Source organism: Lathyrus oleraceus, chromosome 1 (assembly GCF_024323335.1).
Source record: "Lathyrus oleraceus cultivar Zhongwan6 chromosome 1, CAAS_Psat_ZW6_1.0, whole genome shotgun sequence".
Lineage (NCBI taxonomy): Eukaryota > Viridiplantae > Streptophyta > Magnoliopsida > Fabales > Fabaceae > Lathyrus > Lathyrus oleraceus.
The window spans coordinates 252,805,351-252,822,530 of NC_066579.1; the positions used below are offsets into that span (position 1 = coordinate 252,805,351).

At 37.7% G+C, this 17,180-nt stretch overlaps 1 protein-coding gene across 1 annotated transcript; it reads right to left on the reverse strand.

Moving 5' to 3' along the window:
* Positions 1-2,272: 2,272 nt before the first annotated feature.
* Positions 2,273-2,785, reverse strand: LOC127102055 (uncharacterized). The gene has a single exon (XM_051039475.1). The coding sequence runs from the start codon at positions 2,783-2,785 to the stop codon at positions 2,273-2,275; it is 513 nt and encodes a 170-aa protein (XP_050895432.1).
* Between the last annotated feature and the right edge of the window lie 14,395 nt (positions 2,786-17,180).

A 17,180-nucleotide genomic window follows, 5' to 3' on the forward strand; every position in this document is an offset into this window, starting at 1 on the left:
ACTTAATCTAATAATCTCAACAGATTATAAAAAGTACGTCTAAGAGTTTAGCAATCTCTTATCCCTCTCAAGTCTACAGACTTAAACAAGTCACTTGAGGAATTACAATCAGTTTTAAGAATTACAAGTGTTTAAATCAATGCTTCTAGATAAACAATATAAACACACTTAGAGAACAATGAAACAACAACCATACAATTTTGAGCAATAACTCTTGTATGGAAACTATTTCTTACAATGATGATAGTGAGAATATTTGAAGTATGAGAGTATTATTGTAGCAAAGTTGTTTCATTGTATCAAGTTGTTATATTTGTCAGCAAGCTGCGAGGAGACCTTTATATAGCACTTTGAGATGATACCGTTGGAGGGAAATTAATGGAGATTTCGTGCCAGATATTAGAGTTAATGATAGTAAATTTCTTGTCCTCTTCATAGCAGTTTTGGACATAATCCAATGTTTCCTTAAAAGGAATTGTACTACACTTTGAATGCTTCCAGAGTAAGTTTTTGATCTGTTGATATCAGATAGCGTGTTGAACGTGTATCAGAGTAAGCATGATCAGAGTCTTTGAGCTAGAGTCTTCAGATATTCTCTTGTAGAGTCTTTAGATATTCTCTTGTAGAGTCTTCATATATTCTCTTGTAAAGTCTTCAGATATTCTCTTGTAGAGTCTTCAGATATTCTCTTGTAGAGTCTTCAGATGTTAGAGTTTGAACTTCAGCGTCAGATTCTTCAGGTGATCACTCCTCATATGCATTCTGTTTGGAGTCAGATCTGATTTCTCTATGTTGGGTCAGCTTTTCTGAACTGGTGCGGAAGTCAGATATTCGTTTCCTCAGAGTCATTTAAACTTAGAATCCTCCACACTTAAGAAAACTATTAGGGTACCAAATTGTTTCATTCTTTTTTATCATCAAAACTTAGAGATGTATTGCAGAATCAAAATCTTGTTCTAACAATCTCCCCCTTTTTTATGATGACAAAACTACGAATTTTAATGAAACAATAAGTACTTTCAGAGATAAAAATGATTAGAGTCAGATAGAGAATGACTCCCTCTGAGATTAGCAATCTCCCCCTGAGTCAGATACTTAAGGAATTTTTTTAAAGACTTTAGTATCGGATAAGGGTTTCTGGGGTAGAGAATTTCTTACCAGATCTTCTTAGGTTGCTTGACTTGATTTATTAGTTTCTTAGATAAAGATTCATTTTTTCTTTGTTTAGATAGATCCTGTAAACAAACTTAGACTATGCAATGATTTTATGTCAGAATGTAAGCAATGCATTTCTGAGAGATAGATACGTTATTTCATCAAAAGGACTTCTATTTATTTCTCCCCATTTTTGTCAAACTCAAAAAGTAGGAAACATAAAATTTTCATTGATAGGGAAAATTGTACAAATACAGAAAGAAATAGAATATAAGGCCTCAAAGGAAAAACACTTAGAAAAAAACATAAAAAAGCCTAGAGTGCCTAAGGGTTTGGAGGAGGAGGCATCCTTGAAGAAGCTCAACTAGCAGATTCTATATGCTGGAGTTGACTTGGTTCTGCTTGTCGAGTATGACTATGACTAGTTGTTGTTCTTTCTGCAACTCTTCTAGAGTCCTAATGACTAAGGGAGCAATGTCATTTGTTGATGACTCTCCTTGAGTTAGAGTAACTTCTGTTATCTTCACAACATCTTCAGCAGCTTTTTGAGCAACTTCAGCGGCCAAGGCTACTTCACCTTTAGCTTTTTCCCTGTTTGTAGCTTCTGCAGCAGCTTTTTCAGCTGCCTCCCTGGCAGCAACTTCAGTAGCTGCTTTCTCCGCAGCTTCTCTGTTTTCCTTCTCAGCTACCTCTTGAGCCAGACGAGCCTTCAACTTCTCTTCAGCACTTCTGATATAGTCATTTCTGACTTGTTCAAATAGGCCCTTCAGCTTGAAGACTTCAGAAGTCATCCACCTGATGAACCCGTTCTAGTGAGTCCTTACTTCATAAGGATTGTCACTGACATTGGATTTGCCAGAAAGCTTCCTGAGTCTTGAAGCGGAACTCTCTGAGAACTTTTAAAGTGCCTCATCAAGGGTAGGTATGGTGAGGGCAGGTTCAGAGGTTTCGAGAAGGGGTTCAGAGGGTTATGGAATAGTTATAGAGGGTTCAGGTATGGTTCTAGAGGGTTCTGGTACATACTGAATCTTTTCAGAGTCAGCTGTGGCCTGAAGTGCTTCATGGTTTGGGGAGGTTGGGTCAAGGTTATCTGAACCAGAGTGTCCAGAGCTGGAAGTTAGGTCATACTAAGGGGGGAACTGGGGTTAGAGGAAATGGGTGGTGATATAGGTTCGTTGAACATAATGGCTTCAGAGATGGGAATGGATGTTGTGTGGAGGTTGAATTTAGGTAATGAAAGTGACGATGTGATAGGGTCAGAGGTTTGGGGTTCAGATGCATTTGGTTCATAAAAGATAGGTCTAAAAGGTGTTGGTTCAGATGTGGAAGGGAGTAAGGAGGTTTGTTGTTTAGATTTGGATTTTGCTCTGGGAGCAGTAGTTTGCGTGGAAGGTGAAGTGGAGGAAGTAGTAACAGAGGTTGAAAGTGTGAGGAGTGGTAGAGGAACTGATGAGGCAATCTGCCTAGAGCCATAAATGATAGGGGCTTCTGAGATAGGAGACTTACTTGGTGCTGAATAGCTTAGAGGCACTGGATGCTTCTGAGTCGCTAAAGACTCTCCCAGCTTGAGACTCTTCTTCTTCTTCTTCTTCTTCTTCTTCTTCTCAAATGGTTCCCTCTTTCTCTTCATGAAGTTGGGGGGTTGATCTGGGAGCAGTCTAGGCTGAAACAGAGGTGTCAATTCCTTGGGCTTCCAAATCCTACATGTAGCAAGCAATGGCTTCTGGAGGATCTATCTTTGAGAAGAGATACATCTCGTCTTCTCTTTCTCTATGATCCTTCAGAGATTCCCAAGATGGAAGTCTTGTGGGTTTGACTCTGACCTTGTCAATCAGCCTCATGCTCTTCAGGTTCCTCCCATTGACAGGCTTCCCCACATCTACATTGATGTCTTCCATCAGATTCAACGAGATGAGATTGTCCACCAGACCATTCTCTATCAGAACATCATAAATTAACCTGCCTAGAGGGATGTAGTTTCTGGGCTTCATGTTGTTCCTTGTGTCTCTGACAGAAAGCCTTAGATACTTGAAGAGGAGAGAAGGAAGGTTCAGCTTCAGACCTTTATGCAGACAATATAGAATGCACTTCTGATCTGTGTTGATGTAGTCAGAAGAGCTGGATGAAGGACGATGATGAATGGTTCCCAGAATGATCTTTATCCAGACCCTCATATTCTAGTGAAGCTCTTTATTCTTGGATGTTTTTCCTTCTGGGTTCTGAGAGAAGATGGTATGGATAACTTCTTGGGACATGTACTTAGCCCTATGGTTTATGTTATAGATTCTTCTTCCCCCAACATTTTCCATGTTTAGGAGCGTTGTTATTGATTTCTCAGTGATCACCATCTTTATTCCTAGAACATGAGACACAATGTAGTGATCATCGCAATCACCAAAAATCCAGAACTCCTTGACCGAGTTTGTGTAGATGGGGCCATAGAGTCGATTGAAGTAAGTAAGCCACCCTTGATTTTCCAATTCTTGTGTGAAATCCATTCCATTTTATTTGAGGTTTTCAAAATCTACCAACAACTCACAGAACTTCAATATTTTCAAATGGAGTTGAAAGATTGATGCGAGTAGGACGATCAAGAACACGGGGTTCTTGATAGGAGGTTGTTGAAGGAGCAACAGTAGGGGTTGTAACTTGTTATGAAGTTTCAACTTGTTGTTCAGTGGTATTCATCTGTTGAGAGAATTCAAAGACCTGTTGTTATTGAGGATTCATGATGTTGTTGTGAAGGAGATGAAGATAGGTTGTAGAGAAGATTTGGGAGAAGTTGAGTTTATGGGTTTGTGTAAGTTGTGAGTAGTAAAAATGTGAATGTGGGAATCGTGGAAGTATATATACACACATTCAAAATATGCAAAACAACAGCGTTAGCTGAGAGGGAAGATAAAAATTAATTATTTGCTAAAAAACGAGTTTTGACAAGTGTGAGGAGAGTTAAATCAACTAATGATGGGGGTCTAATCTCAAGATTTTCACACTGCTCAAGGGGATCTCAATAGTTTGGCCCTTGAGTTCTAAGCTAGACAGGTGTCTAGAAGATCCAGAGCCACACGTTTAAGGGACCACGTGTTGATGTTTCTGAAGTCAGGAATACCAAAAGGTTTATGACTAAGGAGGTTTCTATAAAGATATCTTATAACTTGTTGAAGTATCAGAACCAGAATTAGATAAACATTATATACTTGAGTCATAGTCTAATTTAACACCAGAGATGAGAAGCACATGTTCAGATTCAATCATGGTAATCTGCCATATTAAAATTTTCCAGAATGAAAAGAAATCTATCTTCACCTAAGGGTTTTTTTAAAAGATATCAGGCCATTGATGGTTTGTATCTATAAATTTTAAAATAATTATCCCTCTCTGAACATAGTCTCTGATAAAATGGTGTTTAATTTCTATGTGATTTGCTCTGGAATGTAAAATTGGATTCTTACTTAAGCATATAGCAACAATATTATCACAAAAGATAGGGATGTTACTCTCATAAATATGAAAGTCCTCAAGCTGATTCTTATCCTAGAGCATCTGAGTGTTGCACAGTGAAGCTGAGATGTACTCTGCTTCTGCAGTTGACAGTGCAATGGTTAATTGTATTTTGCTTGCCCATGAAATGAGGTTTCCTCCCAGAAACTGACAGTTCCCAGATGTGCTTTTGTGTTCCAACCTATCTCCAGCGTAATCTACATCACAATATCCAGAAAGCCTGTACTATGATGTTTTCTTATACATCAAGCCAAGGTTAGGCGTTCCTTTCAGATACCTAAGGATTCTCTTAACAACAGTTAAGTGAGATTCCCTTGGATCTGACTGAAATCTAGCACATAGACATACGCTGAATAATATATCTGGATGCAAAATAGTTAGATAAAGGAGAGAACCTATCATACCACGATAAAGTTTCTAACAAACCTTTTGACTTACCTCTTCCTTCTCCGGAATGCAAGTAGGATGCATGGGAGTCTTGGTTGGCTTGCTTTCTAACATGTCGAATTTTTATTCAGAAGATCTTTTATGTATTTGCTTTGATAGACATACGTGGCTTCTGATGTTTGATTGATTTGAATTCCTAGAAAGAACTTCAGTTCTTGCATTAGGCTCATCTCAAATTCTAATGTTTTTGCAGAAGAGAGTGGAGTCTACTTTGCCTCTGATAAAATCATTTTATAGAAGAAATGAGTTTAGTCTTTCATACCAAGCTCTGGGAGCTTGTTTCAGACAGTAAAGAGATTTATTAAGTTTGAAAACATGTTCTGAAAGTTTTGAATTTTCAAAGCCAGGAAGTTGATGGACATACACTTCTTCAGAAATGTAACCATTCATAAACACACTTTTGACGTCCATTTGATATAACTTACTAGAATAATTTACTACAAAGGATACTAGGAGACAAATAGATTCTAAACTCGCAATTGGAGCAAAGGTTTCATTGTAGTCAATCCCTTCTTGTTGACTATAACCTTATGCCACCAATCGTGCTTTATTTTTGACAACTTCACCCTTTTCATTTAGCTTGTTTCTGTAGACCCATTTAGTTCCAATCACATGGGTTCCTTTGGGTCTTGGTACAAGATCCCAAACATCATTTTTGGAATACTGATCAAGTTCTTCTTTCATTATCATAATCCATTCTTTATCTTGAAGAGCTTCTTCACATGATGTTGCCTCTACCAGAGATACTAGTCCCATAAGTGTTTCTTTAAAGACTTTGAATGTTGATCTTGTTCTGACAGGTTCAACCTTATTTCCCATAATCAGTTCTTCAAAAATATTCTGCCTATTTCTTTGTCCTTTCTGATTGATTGTGTGTTCAGGTGCTTCTGAAGTTCCTCTTTCAGTTTCTTCAGAATCATTTGTCTTTTCATCAGAACCTGAATGTGAGATCTCCAGATTTGCAAATTCTAAACTACCTTTGACTTATCAAAGTCAAGCTTATCATCAAATCTGACATGAATTGATTCTTACATAATTTGTGTTTCTGTATTGTATACTCTATATCCTTTAGAACGTTCTGAGTATCCCAACATAATACACTTTTGTGCCTTAGAGTCAAACTTGTTCAGATTTTCTTTAGTGTTCAAAATAAAACAAGCGCATTCAAAAGGATGGAAATAAGCAATGTTGGGGTTTCTTCCCTTGCACAGTTCATAAGGAGTCTTCTCCAGAATAGGTTTGATAGAGATTCTATTATGAATGTAACATGTTGTATTCACAGCTTCTGCCCAGAAGTGCTTAGCCACATTAGTCTCATTGATCATGCTCGACAAGGGATGCCACAAACTTGACCTCTCTTCTGATTTCTTCAGATCCCAAATTGATCACTTCTAATTGTTCTTGGTGCGGCTGGATCTCTTTTTTCTCATGCTCAAGAAGTTTGGTAAACTTAGGCGGCACTTTACAATCTTCCTCGCCGTAGTCTTCGACTTGGTTAATTGGAAACCCAGATCTACAAAGAACTTCATCAATGTTGCTCTTAGTGGAATCATTTATTCGACATGTTATGAGTTTATTGTTAGAATGTGATTTTTTCTTTGAAAATAATGTAAAATAAAATGAACTTTTGCCATTTATTTTTTAAGTGAAAAGTAAAATAAAAGAAAGAAAATGGATCATGATTTTGAGTACAAAAGTTGTCATTCATTTAATTGAATAATGCTTTAAAAACATAGGAGGCCCTTAAAAGGTAACCATGTGCCTCAGGCGAAGGCAATGGTTAAGAAACTACAAAATGCATTACACTTCTTTTGAGAAAACCATATTAGAAGTCCATTTATTAAGCTTAAATCATATAGGACACTTGTGAATGAGACCGGAAACTGCACGCTGACTGGAGCTTACTCCATCTACTACTGCTACAGAAGAATCCCATTGGTAGTCTGCACTACTGAACCTGATTGGGTTGAATCGTTTACCTCCCCTCGCAGCTAGATGACGGGAAGTAGGACGATAACCGAAACCAAATCGATCATGCTTCTCAGAGACTTTCATAATCTGACCCCATCCTGGAAGAAGACCGTTTTCTAGAGTCTGCTTGGGGCTCTTGGATGATGACAACACCATTGCTGCTGATTTACTCTGATTGGTAGAGGCAGAGCAAACTTCTTCAAAATCTAAACCTTGGAATGAAACCTCAGTTATTCCTTCCTCAATTTCCACATATATGAAAGAAGATAACTCAATGATTCTTGAACCTTGTTCACCGCAAATTATAACAAACTTGTCCTCAAGTAAGAACTTCAGTTTTTGGTGTAGAGTGGAGGTGACAACACCGACTACATGGATCCATGGCTTCCCTAGTAGGCAACTGTAGGTAGGGTGGATATCCATGACTTGGAAGGTGATGGTGAACTGATGGGGACCCACACATATTGGCAAATCAACTTCCCCAATAACCTCTCTCCAAGATCCATCAAATGCACAAACAATCAAGGCATTCGCTCTTATCTCCAGTCCCTCATACTGCAGTTGACTTAATGTGATTTTAGGCAAGACATTAAGCTAAGAGCCAATGTCAACTAGGACCCTCGAGATTAAAATGTTTGCATAAGTTACAGAAATGTGCAGGGCTTTCTTATGATTATGCTCTTCAGCTGTCAACCCAGCCTCGTCGAAACCCAAGCACGTGCTCGCAGAAATATTGGCTACCACATCATCGAACTGATCTGTTGAGATATCATGCATTACATGAACCGTGTCGAGCACCTTCAACAAAGCCTTTATATGAGCTTCTGAGCTAAATAATAATGACAAGATTGATATCTTCGATGGAGTTTTACCCAACTGGTCGAAAATCTTGAAATCACTTTGTTTGATCAACTTTAAGAATTCATTCCCCTTTTCAGCAGAAAGGATCTTCTCATCTTGCTCTTTATTACTGATTACTTCCTTCCCTTTTGAATTTGCTGCTTCTGCAAAATTACCAGAAGTATCTTTTGTTGTAGAAGAATCAGGTGTCTCAACCAGAATGGTAGGAATGCAAACAGATTCCCCTACTTAAGGCGAAGGAACATTTGTAGGAACCACTTTTGGAGTATATTTTGGTGCGAACATGCGACCGCTGTGGGTCATCCCTTTTGGACCGGATATATTGACTATCTCTGTACTGGGAACCTGAACTTCTTCCCTATCAACTAATACTATTACTTTATACTTCCAAGGCACAACCTTGTAATTTTAATACCGAAACGGCGATTGAACATCAAATACAATGGGATGAACCTTCTTCATTGGAGCTTCTACTTATTTCTTACGATACAATTCCAATCGGCTCGATGATTGAAACTTCCCCCATAGTTCTATTTCTGGAAAACCGCAAGGCACCTTGATCCATCAACTCTTGGACGCAATCCTTGAGTTCTTCACATCTTTCAGGCTTAGTCTTGCATAATTTACAATCATCGTACACACCTGCTAGTGCACTGTGCTTCTGCATACTCTTAGAAATGACCGACCACGGGTTCTTCACATCCTCTACCAAGGGGACCACTTATGAACTATCTTCCTCTATAATAGCATTCACCATCTGATTACCATGATTAGGCAAAGGATTCGCCTTCACATTCGGCTTTCTTTGGTGAAGGACATAATATTTTGATCAATGAGGTCTTGTACCTTGTTCTTAAACACGTAGCAATCATCAACTGTATGCCCAATATAACCTGTGTGAATCTACTTAGGAGCAATTACTCTTACGTGCACAAGATAAGGGAATAATTCAGAATATGGTACTGGTATCTGGGTATACTGAGAATGCCTTTAGTTCTAATTCTGATTTTGGTTTTGGTTTTATCCTTGATTCTCACAATGATTCTGGTTTTGGACATTTATTATTTGTATTCTGCCTTTGGGGACCTTGTCCTTGAGGTTGTTACTACTATTGTTGTTGTGGTTGTTGAGCCTGAGGAGGTTGTTGGTATTGGGATTGGTTCTGAAATGGTTGTTGGAGTTGGGCTGCCGCCATATATGGATATGGATACTATGGTAGAGGAACCACGGGAATTTGATGCTATGGAACACTAGTTGTTACTGCATTTGTCTTTCCTTCGTTTTCTTGGTATATCCGCTAGAGGGTCTTCTACTTGCAGGTTGCTGACTACCACCATCTGTAATCTTTCTTGTTTTTCAATCCGCTCTCAATCCTCTATCCAATTATAACTATGTCAGCAAAGTTGAAAGATGAACTCCCAACCATTTTCTCATAATATAAGCTTTAAAGTGTTCCCATGAAAATGTCTACCAGCTTAGTGTTTGTCAAGGTTGGCCTGACCCTTGAACCCATTTCACGTCATCTCTACGCATATTCTTTAAAAGTTTTGTTTGACAGCTGAGCTTGGTTTTGAAGTTGTAGTCTTGTGGGCACCATTGGTTCAGAAAGGAATTGGATAAATCTTTCCAAGTCCGTATCTTCCCTGACTCTAGACCCATATACCAGTCCAAAGATGCCCCAGACAAGCTATCTTGGAAATAGTGGATTAACAGCTTGTCGTTGTCTATGTAGGAAGCCATCTTCCGGAAGTACATGATAATGTGATTGCACGGACAACTTAAACCTTTATATTTGGGTAGCTCGGGAACTTTAATCTTTTGAGGAAACACTACATTGGACACCAAACACAGTTCTTTGGTGTTCAAACCGAGAGCGGGGAAACCTTCCATGGCACATATTCGCTCCTCTAAGAGTTGATATTCAGTAGGCCTAGGTGGATTGATCCCAAGTACCCTTTGAGTAGAAACCCTAGGAGGAGGTTGCATAACATTATGAGCAAGCATAGGAGACATAAATTGAGGAAACATTTGATGCATTAAAGTTGGATTCCATGTCTAGGCAGCTGGAGTGCCATCTTGAGTAGTCTGCCCCCCAGGCTGCACAGTTGGAGCAAGTGGTGCCCCAGAATGGGCATACTAGAGTGCAATGTTGTTGGGAAATATTGGGACCATAATAGCATAAGCATACGGATTTGGATGAATAGGCGAAGCAGAGATATGAAAGTTGAGACGAGGAACCTTATACTTAGGTTCCTGGTTTTCTTCACTGTTAACAACATGTGTCTCTTCTATTTTGACCCCTTGAGCAGAATACAAATTATGCATCCCCCATGGGAAAGCAACATGATTTACATTGGAAGGAGCAACAACAAAGGTCTGGTATGGCATGAATGGATTCCTAGTGGTAAATTAAGGATTGTAATTGTATGGCATGCCCCACGGGTAAGCAGCAGCGAGTCTACTAGGACCAGCGTGAGCCAAAGGTTGGCTAGTAGTAGCAGGTGTAATAATTGGGTCAGTAGGATCTGTAAGACCCCAATTTTTACCCTAAGATCCCTCATGCAATTCCATCATAAGCATAAGCATTGGGATCATACCTTGGCATCCTCCTTATCCCTCTTTCATTGGGTTTGTTTTAAGAGAGATCACCAAGCACTTTGAGATTATATCATACTTGTATTTTATCATTTCACTAACCAAAATACCAAAAATATGTCTTTGTATCTAACTAACTCTTTTTGTAGGTAGGGACATGATTTCTTTAATTCATTGATCACATCTAGGGTTTGAGACCCTCATGAACAAAGAGCAGCATCAAGAATCAACTCAAGAATGGTTATAAACATCATATATGAGTCCTAATTTCTTCTACATGTTATATTGATCAAGTTTTCTTCAAGAGTTTGAGGGTGATTTGCCTTGGAAACCCTAGTTTGACTGGGTATCTTGAGTAACTTCTCCAACAAGCTATCTCACCAATTGATCAAATTTCTCAAGGGACACTTCAAAATTCATCATATTATTCATATATTATCTACTATGAGCCAATAAAGTCAAGATAATTGGAAATTAGCAAGTTGGTTGATGGTGGTTGGCCAGATGGATTCATCTGATCAAAACTGGGTCTACCTAGACCTTATCTCCTACAATTTTCACCATATGAAAATGATTCCAAGAGAAAACATACTCTAAAAAACATTGTAAACAACTTTCATGTTGAAACCTAGAGCTATTTTTTATTGGAAAATCATTTTCTATGTTGAAACATTATAGGTCATTTTGTCTAAACCCTAAGTTGAAAGTCAACTTCCCAAGGCCATAACTTGCTCAATTTTTATGATATGCAAGATTTCCAAGTTGAACAATCAAATTCAATGTGTCTACTTAAACTTTTATGTTTTAAGTGAGAGCTAATTCAACCTCTTTGCACATGTGATATGAGGCTACATTATTGGACACTTTTGACCTATACCATTGATCAAGTGATTTTGCCAAACTTCAAAAATGCATAACTCTATCATTTCAAAACCAAATGACATGAAATGGGTGACCATTTTTAATGTCTTTAAGAGAGATACAACTTTGATGAAGACATGTTTCTCATTTGAAGCTCCCATAAAAAGTTAAGCAAGGTGGAATATTGTGACATATGGCTTGACACTTAGAAAATGTTTGATATGTCAAATTTTTCCAAATTTCCACCTCAAATATCTTCAAGTTCCAAACTCCAAATTAAAAAGTGTTCAACATCAAAGTTTTTCCTCTTGATCTCACCTTTCCAAAGAGCTAAAATTCATGCATTTTGGATGAGAAATGCATAGGCTGCACATGGCTTAAACAGGCTGGTATCATGTGTCATGGATCAAACTTCAAGTATCAATGTTTAATTGCCTTGCATTCCAAGCTTTCTTCAACATATCTTAACTTCATTATGGACCTTTGAAAAATTATTTGATGGGCCTATACGCGCCCATGCAGCTGATTACCTCACTTTGCCAATTTTGGAAACTTGAATGGAGTGTGCAATTAACACTTGAATTCTCTATAAATTGAAGCTCAATTGCTCATAATCAAGACACACTGCGCCAGCTTTGATTCCCCACAGAAAACCCTTCACATTGAGAGGATAAACCTGAAAAATTCTGTTGAATTTGAGCTTGAATCTCCACTATTTTGGAATTCGATTCTCCAGGAGGCCTTTGATTCTAAGCCATTCCATTACTCTTCTGCAAGCAATTGGAGTGAAGCAAAGCATGATTCAGATCAAGATCTAGCAAGCTCAGACCTCCATTGAAGGTATTTTGCAGAAAATTTGTTATCTTCGATTCTCCTTGTCTCTTCCTCAATTCTCTTGATTATTGTGTTGGCTGAAGTCTTACCAATGTAGGCAAGGTGTTTGAGTTGTTTTGATGTTGAATCGAAGCAACTCAGATCATGAACCTCATTTTTCAATTCCACATATCTCTCAATATAGTTGGAATTGGAAGAAATGGAGGTGATATTCGTGCTCAGTGATGTTTTCTCTTTAAAATCATGTCCCTGTTTGAAATTTTGGTGATGGTTAATGATGACCAGTCCGACGAAGCTCGCCGGAGAAGACAACCGGAGCTCTGGCTCCGGTGATGAGGTGTCTCTGGTCCAGATCGTGTGATCCTTGCTCCACGTTATAATCTCAGTCGTTCCTTTTGATTAACACATTTGCCATGCGGTTGACTAGCGCCTTAGTGGAACGCGTGCTGTTGATCATCAGATCTGCCACCTCAATTAATGAGGGAGATCTGATGGTCCACATATTTTTGCATTTTCTGATTTTCCATTTAATTTCATTTTCTCCAATAGTTCATATTAAATTCAATATTGATCCAAAAAATATGGGACTTTCACCAAAAAATTTCAAATTTTTTCTTCTTTCATATTCTAAATTAAAATTATTTTTTGGATCATTATTAATATTTTTCATGAATTAATTGATTTTTCATTTGTTTTTAAATGTTTAAAAATATTTCTAAGTGTCCAAAAATTAAGAAATTTTTTATCCAAGGTCCTTTGACCTTGTTTGACCTATGATAAATCACATGGCCATTTATTTGGTGTTTTGATGTGATTTTAGGATTTGGACAAAACATATTTGAATTTAATGCATTATTTTAATACTTTTAATTGAATAAATGTCATTTTAATTGTGTTGACCATTTGGATTGACTTATTTGAGTTTCTCATTTGTTGTTGGGCCTTGGTCAAGGTTGATTTGACTTTGTCAAGTTAATATTATTGGATTTAGGGGATTGATGGAATGTACATTCCATCTCCCAAAATGAATGAATAATATTAATTTGGTAAAAGTCCTCCTTTGACCAATTTGTGATCTCATTCATCCCTTTCCCTTTTCACATAATTCCCTTTCTTCATCCATTCATTTCAATTGGCCAATGACATCTCAAAGTCCTAATGCTAGTTGATTGAAAGATTAACATGAGTATGGATGAGATTAGGCCACACTTTTGCATATTTTTTGTGTGTGGTATGTTTAATGAGCATATTTCTTAATACTATGTCTCCAACATGCATTAACACCAAAAGTCTATTGCCCGGCCTCAAATAGTTGTGACTTCTACATAAGTCCAATTACGATTGCTTAACATAGCGCTAAATTTGTAACATAAAAGGCATAAGCATTCTAGTTAGTGAGATTGTAAGTCTCCCCTCTTCCATGGTATTGTGTGGAAACTTGGCCTTCTTTCCTTCCTTTGGAAGATGTTTTTGTTCAAGGATCCATGCTTGTGGCGAGTGGGTTGAGTGTTCTCGAAAGAATGTCTTGAAATCAAAAGCAAAACAAAACTAACTATTAACTTACTAATCATTAACTTTTACTTTCAAGTTTTTACTTTTAATGCAATTTACTTTTATTATTATTAGTCATTGTACATATCATTCTAATTGTTTATGTTTATGCAATTTTCATTTTTGTCCACTTGGACCATATTGTGTGATATACTTTGTTGCTTTGTTTGCTTGATTGGTCTTTGACCACTAATGCACATAATAATAACAAAAACCCTAAAAGACAATTAGAATGGACTGTTGTTCTGATCTCCCCAATTGGACTTAGAATTTAGGCAACATTCCTTTGCTAATGGACTTGGCCAATGCCAATTTGTTGAACGACCAAGAACTTGCAAGTTTGAATTCATCTGATACATCATTCAAGATCTCTCCAGATTCATCTGCAACATTGATCCTTGTTAAGTTGTTATGTTGAACCTGTGACTTGTGGATTTCATCTGCTACATAGGCTATTTTGAAGGAGATCATTGAAGTGGATAAGCTTGGATGAGGCCATCTTTATTTGATGCCTTTGCTCTTCAAGATTGATATAATTGTGCATTTGTGTGTTGCTTGATTCTAAAAAGTCCAAGGGAATTCTGGGTTTCTATTGACATACTTGTCTATTGGATTGCTCCCATTTGGTCAGATCTTTTCAACTTTAAACTTTTAAATTTCTTGTATCTAGGGTAGTCTCTTCATCTTCTCCCCATTTCTTTAATTTCAAAACCTCTCCCTCCATTTTCAAAACCTTCTTTGTGTGAACTATTTTATTCTAAACTTTGACCACTTTTACAAAAAGGTAGAAACTTTGGCCTTATGCCATTGCATTTTCAAACTTATTTTCTAAAATCAAACTTGTAAATGAACTTAACTATACTTTACTTAATCTTTCAAAAAGCCAAAAAGAACTAACCCATTCAAACCATTTTAGGCCTTTGTGCCTTTCAAACTTATTTTTAGTTAACACCAACACACTCACTTTGAAATTTATAGCACGAACTACGAGGTTTTGATCCCTCATTTATATGTTGGTACGTAGGCACGAGACCGAAGGTCTTGTCAAACACAAAAATATAATTAACCAATTCTTTTCTCATCCCTCTATTCTATTTGTTTGTAAACATCACTTTGTACAAAATACATATGCACACAAAAAGGGCTCCCTAGGAGTACCTAGGACACTTTAGGTGCTAACATCATCCCTCTGTGTAACCAACCCCCTTACCCGTGATCTCTGACTTTTATTAGTTTTTATTTGAAAACTTCTTACTATTTGGGTTTTGTTCGCATTTTTTCCCTTTTCCCTTGGAAACAATAAAATCGCGGTGGCGACTCTTGTTAATTGATCTTTAGCTTGTTAATAGCTTAATGATCATGAATTTCCCGCTACAAGATCCATCACAACCAAAGTCTTGTCAGCAGCAAAAGTCACTAGAGTAATATCAACTTGATTGACAACAACAACATTGTCCCTCTGAGTCTGCAGATGTTCCAAAATGGTACCCATTTGTCCTTGGAGAAGAGCTAAAGCCTCCCTTGTTGCAACATTCTCTTGTTCAAAATAAGACATAATTCTCTTTTTGTGGGATCTGGTGAAGTACCGATGAGTCGTCGTCTTTCTGAAGAAGGGGAAGACGAATATAAGCATTTTGTATTTTTAGTTTTTTGGATAAAAGATGTATGTATGAATGAGATGTTATGCAAAACAAATTTGATTATTGTAAACTTTTTTGGGGAATTCTCAAGTCTTTAGCTGTTGCAAGCAATTATAAAGCATAAACAATAAGGCACAAGATAAGACTGATAATGAAAAGAATGCCTTTTATATTCAAAATAATAAAGGGTACAACTTATTACAACTTTTCCCCAAGGACTACATCAAGTGTGCTCAAAATACAATAATGAAAAAGGAAATCCCCAAAGATAACTAGGCATCTTCTGAGTCTCAATCAACCACCGTTGTGTATCCTTGAAGGCACAGACTAAGTTGGTCTACTCAACAGGTCTTGTAGAACCACCTCCTTCTGGTCTAAGAATACTTGTAAATGGAGATTGTTCATTTCCCAATGCGTAGCTTCTTGTTGAACTTGATAAGTGTCTTCCCTACTCTGGTGCGCTTGATCCTTCAACCCTCGAATCTCTTCGGACCGCTTCTAGACCTCTGTCTGGTGCTAAGACAAAGAAACCTTCAACTGCTTAGTTCAACCTCTTTCTTCCTTCAAATCCTTCTTACAACTCTCTAGTTGTTCTCGAAGCCTCTTGAGCTGATCTTGGAAACTGATATTTACCTTGCATGCTTGATATTAGGCGTCTGTGAGATGTTTCTTCTTGATGAACAAACAGTTAATAGTCCCCTTCAAAGCGTCACCTACTTTTCTCCTTTTGAACCGCTCCTCTTGGGCTTCCTCTACCGCTTGGGATGTCATGATGCTCTTCTGGTTGAGGTTAAGCTCCAAGTCTTCTTTCTCTCTTGTAATCCTACCAAGATTAGATAGGAGATCATAGTTCTCTTTCTATAAGCTCTTGATAGTTTCCTTGATTTTCCCCATCTCAAAGGTAGGAACAACTGCAAGCACAGGTTGTAGGAAGTTCATAGATGGAACCAACAGAAATGGTAACATAATTTCTTCAACCCCGTCTTTCACCTACTGTGTATAAGCCTCCTTGGCAATGCAATTCTTCTTTCCTAACTCATATCTTCCTTGAGGACAGACTTCCCTCCAAGCTTTGACGATCTTCTTTAGCAACTCTAGATTGCCAACCCCTTCATACAAAACAAACTCCTCCACATGCTCAAAATTTGGCTCGTGCATCAATGGGTAACCCAACTGACGTAGAGCTATTCTTGAATTGTAGTTGATCCCACCCTTTGCACCTATAAGGGACACAATGGGGAAGTTTCCACAAATAAGGATAATCTTAACATCATCATAATCTCTAAAGTACCACATAATGTCGTTCGCGGTCTGAGACATGATTCTCTGAGACCACTTGAGATTGTCCTTGTTCTCGACGAAAGGACCTTTGTTGGGTAGGTGTGAAATAAACCACCTATATAGTAGAGGAACATAACATGCAATAATACTCTTCCTCTTCTGAGTCCTTGTATGAATAGAGTAGTAAGTGTCAACAAGAAGTGTAGGAACCAGATTCTTAGACAGGAAGATGTGAATAGATGCAAGGTCCAGAAAGTCTTCCAAACTAGGAAACAAAATGATCCCATAGATGAGCAGAGTGAATACAATGTTGAAAGCTATCAAACTTCCAACATAAGAAAAGGCAATGACCTTCTCATCCAAAAAGTTTATAGTAAAACCATGAGTTCAACCCTTAGATTTAAGGTTAAGCTCCATTTCCTTCTTCTCTAAATGCAAAGCTTCATCCAAAAGATGAGACTTAGGTAGTTCCTTTGTACTAAC